Source organism: Lacerta agilis, chromosome 6 (assembly GCF_009819535.1).
Source record: "Lacerta agilis isolate rLacAgi1 chromosome 6, rLacAgi1.pri, whole genome shotgun sequence".
Lineage (NCBI taxonomy): Eukaryota > Metazoa > Chordata > Lepidosauria > Squamata > Lacertidae > Lacerta > Lacerta agilis.
In genome coordinates this window covers 19,786,992-19,797,377 of record NC_046317.1, presented here as the reverse complement: position 1 = coordinate 19,797,377, position 10,386 = coordinate 19,786,992, and the positions used below count along the sequence as shown (strand labels likewise).

The following is a 10,386-nucleotide window of genomic DNA, read 5'->3' as shown; positions in this document are numbered from 1 at the left end:
CAGTTTTGTTGTTTTGTAGTTAGAATTTAGGGAGACAACACATGTTTTGAACTCACTCTTATTAGCTCCACTTAATATGAGTGGAGGACGTTCTGCCATGTGATCATAAGCATATTTATTCAGATAAATATGCCCTACTAAGCATACACAGGATCGCAGCCTTAATTGTATTCAGTTGTAAAGAATGACATCACAGAACATTATCTACACACTACCATGTTGTGACAGTTTTAAACAAGCTTAATTGTTGCAGCTTGCCCCCCAAAGATTCATGGGAACTAGTCTGGCATGGGTGTTGAGGAACATGTTAAGAGTTCCACCTAGTCTTTCTCATAGAACTTCACTTCACACTGGTGTAGGTTCGTGAAACTACCAGATTGTATTGCTGAAAATGAGGGAAGGGATCGGGTATGTATACAGACACGATGTCATGTTAGTTCAAATGTGTGATGTGGATCTGCCCAACTGTAAGAAGTACAGTTGATTTCAATGGAAAGATTAAGTGTGTCTTTTAAAATACCCTCCACTGAAATCAGTGGGTCTTTAAAATCCCTACCTTCAGTTGGATTAGAGTGGGGGGTGGGAAACCCCACACTCTGTAATAATACAAACTCACCAATATTGCTTTCAGAACCATCCGGCAATTATTCCGCTGTATGTGGAAAGAAATGCTCAGACACAGAACTAATAGGGCCATTGCAAGTTTTGGCATTTCCCCCTCAGATCTGTGACTTTATGGCCCATGTTCAGCTAAAATATACCGTATGCTATTTCTAAAGGTAAAGGTAAAGGGACCCTTGACCATTAGGTCCAGTCGCGGACGACTCTAGGGTTGTGGCACTCATCTTGCTTTATTGGCTGAGGGAGCCGGCGTACAGCTTCCGGGTCATGTGGCCAGCATGACTAAGCTGCTTCTGGCAAACCAGAGCAACGCACGGAAATGCCGTTTACCTTCCCGCCGGAGTGGTACCTATTCATCTACTTGCACTTTGACGTGCTTTCGAACTGCTAGGTGGGCAGGAGCTGGGACCGAGCAACAGGAGCTCACCCCGTCACGGGGATTTGAAATGCCGACCTTCTGATCAGCAAGCCCTAGGCTCTGTGGTTTAACCCACAGCGCCACCCGTGCTATTTATAAGGATGGTCTAAAACTTCCAGGATTTCCTTCTGTGGAGGCAGATTGAAAGCAAGCGATTGACCTTTTATTAATAGGTAATGTCTGCCCCGCAGACAGAGGTGGATTTAGGGGAGCACGAGTGGTTCAGTTCCACTGGGTGCAGAAACTCAGGGGCACCACAACTATGATGTAGAATGAAAGGTCCTGAATTATGGTGTCTCTGCTGAAATCTGAAACCCCAAGGTCTGCCATTGCCCACGGATCCCTTAACTTAGCTACCAAAAGATGTGAAGCTGTATCTATCACATTTTAAAACCTTCAGGTAGGTAGCGTGTTGGTCTGATGAAGTCAATATATATATCCAGTGGCACCTTAAAGAACAACTAAGTTTGTTCTTGGTATAAGCTTTCGTGTGCATGCACACTTCTTCAGATACCTTGTCCTTCCACTAAGAATCTCAGGACAGCACCCATAGCCCCATCCCCATTTTCTCACTACAACAATCCTGCGAGGTAGGTTGGCTTGAGAGAGTGACTGACCCCAGGGAGCCCAGCAAGATTTATGGCTGTGTAGGGAAAACCTGGGTCTCCCCAGTCCTAGCCCAACACATTTAACAACTACACCACAGTGATTCTCACAAAAGTGCGTATTTTTAGTTTATCACATTAAGTTATGATGAGGAAGTTCATCAAAGCAACGCACAACATTATCCGCCTGTTAAACTTGCAGAAAACGTGTGGTTACTCTTGCTCCGTTTATACTTTTGGTTTCAGGGAGTTCACCAGGCTGTAGGATCCGTTGATCTTTGCCTTTCGAAAAATGTAAATCAATAGGGCTGCCATGGGCCCAGCTGCCGTTGCTAACGAAGAGACAGCAATGATCACAGGAGTCACGTAATCTAGTCTGTCTGCAAAAACCAGGGAGAAGATAAAGAAGTTGAGTGAAGTTGGGCTACTATATCAACAGTGCTACCTTAAAGACAAGACTCCTTCACACAGGGTAGCTCATGTACTGCCCTACAGATGATGTTGGACTACAACTCCCATAATCTCTGACCATTAGTCAAGCTTGCTTTGGCTGATGGGAGTTGTAGTCCAGCATCATGCAAAGTGTTCCATGTTGGTTAGTTACAAAATAATTTCCTTCCCTTCTGAATTTAACATCACTCTTACTCCCTCCCCCAACTCAATTGCCTGCGTCGTTGTTAGGAATGGAGGAAAAATTCAATTTGGTACACCTTTATAAGTCAAATCCACAAAATTCGCACTTCTGAAACAGTATGTTCAATATGAATTCTTCAAAATCCACACCTATTTGAATATTGTGATGTAAATAATATTTACAAAAATGGATAGGCTAGGTCAAAAGTGTGCATAGAAATGAAGGTATTAGTAAAAAGAACATACAAAAATGCAAATTGCTTGCAAAAATGTGCACATTAAAAGTGCAAGCAAAAAAACGTGTTTGTTAGGAAAAATTCACACTAAAATAGTGATGAATTTTCATGTGGATTTCTTTTAAAACACACACACACATTGCTGCAAAATTTGGAGAACTGAATTTAAGACTGAAAACTGGAGAAACGGAGAGAACCAAAATGGACAGTTTCTTCCATTGCTAGATCCTCTTGAGTAAAAAGACATAATAAAACACCCAAACTTTTGTCGAAGACATGGTATTTCTGTTTTTCCTCCCTTAAATTATTTTCTGTGGTTTAACTTCTTTATCAATTTTGCCGTACTCTTTTTGGCATGTCTTCAAAACATTTTTTGTTTAGACAAGCACATCCCGGCACTTGGATGTTTGGGTATCATGCTTCATTTTTATTTTTTACTATTAGTTTTAATTAACTTTAAATGTTTTAAATTGTTCTTTAATCTATTTTTATTGAGGATCCTAGTATTTTAGTATTTCTTGTAAACCGCCTAGAGCTTATACTGCAACTAAGTAGTTAGCTCTCTGGCTAACTCAGGTATTGATTGACTACAACTCCCATGATTGCCGCATCTCTGGTGTGACGATACAATAGTTGGGGAGGGGCAGTGAATTACTTACCTATGACTATTTTGTCCTCTTCTGTACTGTTTCCAACATCATCAACTTTCACTGTGTACGTGATTGTATTGTTTCTGGATGCTGTATATGTTGTAAAGATTCTTCCGTTTGTGGCGAGGGAAGTTTCCTTTTCCGGATCATCCCCTTTGCTGTCAGTCACTTGATGTTGAGTATTATAGGTTGTACTCTTAATGGTGAAATCTTCCACCTCAGTAACGGCTTCATTTCGATGTGTTAATTCTGGAGTGGAGGGTGACAATTCTGGAGAAGAGGGTGACAATTCAGGAGCAGTTGTTGACAATTCAATAGTGGAGGGTGACAATTCTGGAGCAGTTGGAGACAATTCTGGAGTAGAATGTGACATTTCTGGAGTAGAGGGTGACAAGACTGAAGAAAAAGGGGGGATATATTTAGTGGCATTCATAATCAATCCAGATAAAAAGGTTGAGTTACACTGTGCAAATACTGTCAAATGTTGAAATCAAGAATCACATATAAATATCATGTTTTCAAATATTTGGCAAACATTTGAGCATTCAGAGCTGGAGAGTATTCCAGCATTAAAAACTGAAGAGAAGGATTTAGCGGGCAAGTAAATTTCATCTCTGCCCTGAACCAAAAGTGAAGAGCCCACAATCTGGCCCTAGAAATCAAAGCTGAACTTGTTTCGTTGTAAACCTTTATTTACCTTGAACAATTATTTCCACAGTCCTGCTTTCTTTTCCAGCCGCGTTAACTGCTTCACACTCATAAAGTCCCATAGCTTCTGCCTGTACGGCTTTTATGGTTAAAGTAGCACCTTCCAAAACGAGCCGAGAGCCTCCGCCCAAAAGATGCTTTTTCCAGAAAACCTTAGGGGTGGGACTCCCATTGGTGGAACAAGTCAGAGTTATGGTGTCTCCTTCCTTCACTGTGCTAGAAGGGACGGCGACAATCCTTGTATTCCTTGGTCCATCTAGAAAACAAAATGCAAAAGGGATGCACTTTATCCAAGCCTTGACTAAAGATGCGAGATGTGTTTTGCAGATACCCTGGGTGGTCTTAAGACAAACCTCACAACCTTAGCCCCACAGCTGGAATACGGAGGCTTGTTTTTTTTCATTTATCTATTTCAGTTATTTATACCACACTCTTCAAAGCAAAAGCTTTCACAAAGCAGCTTACGCTAACATCAGCGCCTTCCAGAACACGAAGGTCTTCTGCTAAACACATCTGAAGGCAAGAAGAGGGGCACTTGTTCAGTCTTGACCTGTCTTATAGGGCAAGGGCACTTGGAAATGTAATACCGACACCATTCTGCCCTGTGAGAAGGCAGAGATACAAAGTCCACCTTCTTCCAGGGCCAACAAATATCATCTGCCCTGTAAGAAGGAAGAGAGGACTTTGTTTTTATCTGCCATAGAGTCGATGGGCGAATTGCAAAACTGGAGAGCTCTAAAACTCAGTTTGGGTGCCTCAGCAGAAAGGCAGCATATACAGTGGTGCCCCGCTAGACAAATGCCTCGCTAGACGAAAAACTCGCTAGACGAAGGCATTCGTCTAGCGGAAGGCTGCCCCGCTAGACGAAAAAGTCTATGGGGCTGCCTCGCAAAAAAAAAATTCGTCTTTTTTTCGTTTTGTGGAGCGCGGCTGCCATTGCCGCTCCGCAAGACGAAAAACCCGCTAGACGAAAATTTTCGCAGAACGAATTATTTTCGTCTAGCGGGGCACCACTGTAAATCCATTGCGTAAATAACAAATAAATAAAATAGATGCTAATTATTGCTTATTTATTCAAACTTACATTCCACACTTAGCGTTTCTGCCCTTTTGACTTTCCCAAACTCATTCTCTGCTTCACATTCGTAATCTCCTGCATCATCAGGAGTCGCTCTAGCAATGTGGACGACTCCATCCTTGCCATCAAGGACCACTTCTTCACTGGTTGATTTCTTCCTTATGGTGACCTTGGCAGCAGGGTTGCCCTTTGCAAAGCACTGCAAAGTAACAGTTTCTCCTTCCTTAACTGACGCGGCAGGAAGGATGGAGAAGTCCGGAAGTCTGGGGGCATCTACGAGAGGAGAAACAACCACGTTGCAAACCTGTCATTAGTGTATGTTGTTAAATGTTTTCATTCAGTTCAGTAAGTTTATTGTGCTAGCCAAAAGCTGTGACCATTACATTATAGTGCACAAAATACAAACATAGCAACAATACAACCAACACCATTAATATAAAGGAAAGAAAAATCAGATTAAACCTCTGCATCTCCAAAACAGTTCATAGCAATATCGTCTAACTCTCCCTTTCCAGTTTTGCTTTTCTTTTTGCAGCAAGTGCCAAAAGATCTACTTCGTGTCTCACAAAGCATTAGTGTCTCTCAAAAGAAATCAATACGTATGTATTATTGCTTCCATGTGGTTTGTTTATTTTCTTTACTTATCAAAATGTACTCATCGCTTAATTGTAGTAAAAACCAATAAGCGGTTTACATTAAAGAGCCAAAATGGGATAGATTTATTATTACAGTGGTACCTCTGGTTACGAACTTAATTCGTTCTGGAGGTCCATTCTTAACCTGAAACCATTCTTAACCTGTGGTACCACTTTAGCTAATGGGGCCTCCCGCTGCTGCCATGCTGCTGGCATGCGATTTCTGTTCTCATCCTGAGGTAAAATTCTTAACCCGAGGTACTACTTCCGGGTTAGCGGAGCCTGTAACCCGAGGTGTTTGTAACCCGAGGTACCACTGTATTATTAACCCAACAGGCCTTTTTTCAGCAAGGTTGTTCCCACGTGTCACTAAATTTGTCAGTGGACGTGGGTGGCACTGTGGTCTAAACCACAGAGCCTAGGGCTTGCTGATCAGAAGGTCGGCGGTTCAAATCCCTGCAACGGGGTGAGCTCCCGTTGTTTGGTTCCAGCTCCTGCCCACCTAGCAGTTCAAAAGCAGATAAATAGGTACCACTCTGGCGGGAAGGCAAACAGCATTTCTGTGCGCTGCTCTGGTTCGACTAAGCAGCTTAGTCGTGCTGGCCACATGACCTGGAAGCTGTCTGCGGACAAACGCTAGCTCCCTCGGCCTATAGAGCGAGATGAACGCGCAACCCCAGAGTCATCCACGACTGGACCTAACGGTCAGGAGTGCCTTTACAGTGTGTAAAAATGAAAACTAGGTCACATCCACACTGATGATGATGGTGATGTTGGGATAATTAATCAGTGCTGCACCCTGGGTCTTGATTCTCTCCCGTACATTTAATGTTGCCCTGAAGGCTAATTGTCTCAATTTACTTACAGTTAACCTGCAGTATTTGTGTTGTTTTCCTCTCCTTGGGCTCAAACTCCATCTCATCAATTGGCAGTTTAGCTCTGCATGTGATTTTTCTCCCATTATCTTCTTCACTGGGAGTAAACGTCATACTCGCACTTTTTGTCTCGACAGATTTGATAAGGGGTTCTCGGAAAAAATCTGTCACCCGAGGAACCTCCCCTTCTATCTCCAAGTAGATCTCCAGCCGGTCAGCAGGATACACTTTAGGAACACGGCAGGTGATAGTGGCTGGTTCCCCGAGAACAAGTGGCTGGCTGATCTCTATAGCAGGATCACTGGGAAATGCTAGAAATAGGACACAGAAGGAGAAAAAGGTTACTCGAGAGAGGCTCAAAGTAGAACGTCTACATGTTGTGCACACACCCTAGATTCAGGTTTCTGGTGTTTTGAGTATGATCTGCTTCTCAAGTTAAGACGTATCATGGCTGAAGGGAAACTGAAGCAGCAGCGAGGGGATTTTCATATGGGAATTCTTCCCTGACAGAAATAACTTTCCAAATTCTGAATATTTGTTGAACAAGTACTAATTCAGCTGCATCAAAATATGAATGACCCACTTGCTTCCACTTGTATTTAGAAAGCAACATGGAAAATTTCTACTGTGTTTTTTAAATTATAATGGCTCCATCTGTACAGTGGGACCATGGTTCTTGAACTTAATCCATTCCAGGAGTCTGTTCGACTCCTGAAACCATTCGAAAACCAAGGCGTGGCTTTTGTTCGGGAGCCAAGCCGTTCGAGTACCAAGGTACCGCTGTACTGGGGAGTCGTTCCCCCTCGCTGACAACATTCAGTCGGAAACTCTTCAAGAGCTTGACTGTGCTCTGTTCACCTCCTGCTCACTTCAATGAGGCTTAAGCAGGTGGATTTCCATGGAGGTTTTGTTCAGCACAACCCATTCAGTATGTTAATGCATGGTGCAGAGAAAGCCGGTAATGAGAAGTTGTTTTTCTTCCTCTCACACAATACTAGAACTCAGGGCCTTCTAATGGGCATCCTCACATATAAATCATTGCAGTGTTGGAAGTGGGAGGTTATTAGAGTAAGGATCATAGAATTGTAGAATTGGAAGGGATACTGAGCATTATGTAGTCCAACCCCCTGCAATGCAGGAACAAGCAGTTGTCCCATATGGGGTTTGAACCTGCAACCTTACTGTTATCAGAACCATGCTTTAACCAGCTGAGCTATAATGGTAGCAAGGCTCTTTGTGTCCAGATAGGGCTGCAGGTCGTAGATCAGCCAAAGCCAATAAAATACATTTCATGCCTCTAAGGGCGACTTCATATACAGTGGTGGGTCCAAAATTACTTAACTGAACCTTTTTGAGGAGGGGGTGCAGGCCCCTCACCCCAGGAGAATGCTACTCAGTTTATTCACACTGTATAAACTGGTGTGCAATCTCTCTCTGTAATCTGGATTGTCTTGAGCAAAACAAACAAATCCAGAAACCAGCACAGATCAAATGAGATACACGTGGAACAATGAACATGTAAAATCCTGGATCTAGATTGTGGGAAAAGTAAGGTGTAACTAAAACAAAGAAAACAAACTGGCACCAATGATTATAATTATTGGTAGGTTGAAATGTGATTGTTTCAGAGGGTTGTGCAGGAATACTACTTACAGTAAATGTCAATTTGCACCCTCTGTTGTTTTCTGACCTCCCCGCATCTAGTGTTGCAGAGATATTCATGCTCGTTTTCAAAGCCAACCTTCATCGTTAAGACTGAGCTGCTTCCCTGTTGGCTCACATTTGCACCTAACGGGAAGTCAAGCTGGGTCCTCCAGGAAAACGTGGGGCTATCACAGCCAGTTGTGCGGCACCGTAGCTCCAGGTCTTCACCGATCTGTGCGGCAACTTGGTGGCCTGGCACAATGTCCTCCACCTCAAATGCTTTAGCTGAAAGAAGAGGGAAAGAAACAGGGTCAATCTCTTCAATTCAGATAGGCTTTATATTTTCCTGTAATGGCATTCCCCACCATATAGGCAATGTCTAAATCCATCAGATTGTCTATTCTCAACAAGTCGTCTCCAGTCCAGATCCCATTGAATTTGATGGCACATTCTACCAAGCAAACACACACAACTGTCTAAGCAAATACTGAACTGAGTTTCAGATGTCTGGGGCTAAATCTACAGTTGTGACCGTTACAGGTGGGTAGCCGTGTTGGTCTGCCATAGTCAAAACAAAATAAAAAATTCTTTCCAGTAGCACCTTAGAGACCAACTAAGTTTGTTCTTGGTATGAGCTTTCACAATTACAGTTGTGACAGTTTATGTTTGCTGGCAACCTAAGATCTATCTGTAATCAACTGCTTTGAACAGCCAACAACAGGTGAATTATTGCCCCAAAGGCCTTTTTTAATCCATTTCACTTGACCTCTTTAATACACAAATTGATTTTGCATACAACTGTAACAGGATTTCTAAAATTGCATGATCTGTACAGAAGTACTTGGGCAGGAATTCCAATGTAAAATTACCTGGCTGGGAATATGCCCCATTGAACTCAGCAAGATTTAGGATGCAATCCTAACCCAACTTTCAATAGGACTTACTTCTGAGTAGACATTCTTAACAGGCATGGCTACCTACTTCAAGTAAGTTTACTGAATTCGGGGGGGGGGATTATGCTATTTATGAATAAACACAGACAGGATCAGACTGTCTGCACGATCTTATGCATGAAGTCACTAATTCTCAGGAGCAGGGATGGAGGAGAAATTTGGTTCAATTCACATTTAAAGCTGAAGCAAATTCACACTTTCCAAAAGAAAAATGTGTGCTGCTCTCCTTCAAAATTCACACGTACTTGAATTTTGCAATACAGTTCGCCGAAGGAAAAAATGCATATTTTGTGGGGTTGTGTGCATAATAATTAATATATTGGTGAAAAGAACTTAATTGCTTGCAATAATGCATATGTTAGTTAAAACAGAAATTCACACTAAGATGCAAAATGTGGATAACTGGAAAAATGATAAACAGAGATAACCGAAATGGACTGATCCACCCCTACTCAGAAGTAAGTTTCACTGCAGGTTGTACTCTGAAATAAGGATTGGGACTACCCGCTTATTAAGGGGCCTCTTCTGCACCTAAATAATTTAGATTTATCATTTAAATTTCTTCCTTGCACAAGTGATGCTATTTTCCTGAAACCATTCATTTATAAGGTAACAGTTTAAGTGTCTCATACTACTAGACTGAGCATGCAATTTATAAAAACACGCCTCACATTAAACAAACTACAACTGTATGTTTAATTTTCTGAAGTGAAGGGCAGGGTGGGTGGGTGGGCAAAGCCGAAACTCAACAGATAGCAACAACGTTAGTATATACTGTATCGAAAAGCACAGAATTCCCGCCTCCTGAAAAATACCAAAGCAAAGCACACAACTCACAAGTTAGGACAGCCATAAGTAAAAGCGCAATCAACGCTGACGAAGTTCCTCTTGACATTTGGCTGCCTTTCGTCTTAAACTGATGTGGAGAGGGGAAAGGAAACCAGTTTTCTCAAAACCTGGATGCTGCTCCTTCAAAAGTGAAAGCCGAGGCTTTTGAAAGTATTTGCTCCGAGAGGGGAAGCCGTGTGAGGAAACTCCATCTCTTTCTTTTTATATACAGTGAAGGAGGGTGGGGGGGGGGCTGTGGGGAAGGGGTGAGGTGGGTAAGACAAGTTGGAATTTCCATGCCGGGAAACCCCATAAAGCAAGAGTGAAAAGTGAAACACCCCCCCCCCCTCAGTGAGGAGTGGACTCGGAGTCGCTCCCTGGGCTTGGCTCCCTCTACTGCTTCCTGAGCTATATTTCGTTTCTCACCAAAAAAAAACAACACCTGACATGTAAGAAAAGCAAGAGGCTCTCCGTCAAGAAGGGAGTTGGGGGGGAGAGAGAG

General features: G+C 42.7%; 1 protein-coding gene across 1 annotated transcript; it reads right to left on the bottom strand.

Moving 5' to 3' along the window:
- Window positions 1–1,135: 1,135 nt before the first annotated feature.
- Window positions 1,136–9,996, bottom strand: VCAM1 (vascular cell adhesion molecule 1). The gene is made up of 7 exons (XM_033151094.1): window positions 9,894–9,996; window positions 8,113–8,388; window positions 6,450–6,770; window positions 4,956–5,222; window positions 3,861–4,127; window positions 3,173–3,559; window positions 1,136–2,024 (listed from the first exon to the last, which is right to left on the bottom strand). Exons 1-7 carry the CDS (start codon window positions 9,949–9,951, stop codon window positions 1,873–1,875), a joined length of 1,728 nt encoding a protein of 575 aa, XP_033006985.1. The 5' UTR covers window positions 9,952–9,996; the 3' UTR covers window positions 1,136–1,872.
- Window positions 9,997–10,386: the final 390 nt, after the last annotated feature.

What these genes read in the sequence shown, in the direction of transcription:
- VCAM1 (XM_033151094.1), bottom strand. Translation starts at nt 9,951, where the DNA reads ATGTCAAGAGGAACTTCGTCAGCGTTGATTGCGCTTTTACTTATGGCT. An exon ending in ACAAATACTGCAGGTTAACT is followed by an intron (nt 5,223 to 6,449) that starts GTAAGTAAATTG and finishes CTCCTCTCGTAG; the next exon opens with ATGCCCCCAGACTTCCGGAC. An exon ending in AGAGGACAAAATAGTCATAG is followed by an intron (nt 2,025 to 3,172) that starts GTAAGTAATTCA and finishes TGGTTTTTGCAG; the next exon opens with ACAGACTAGATTACGTGACT.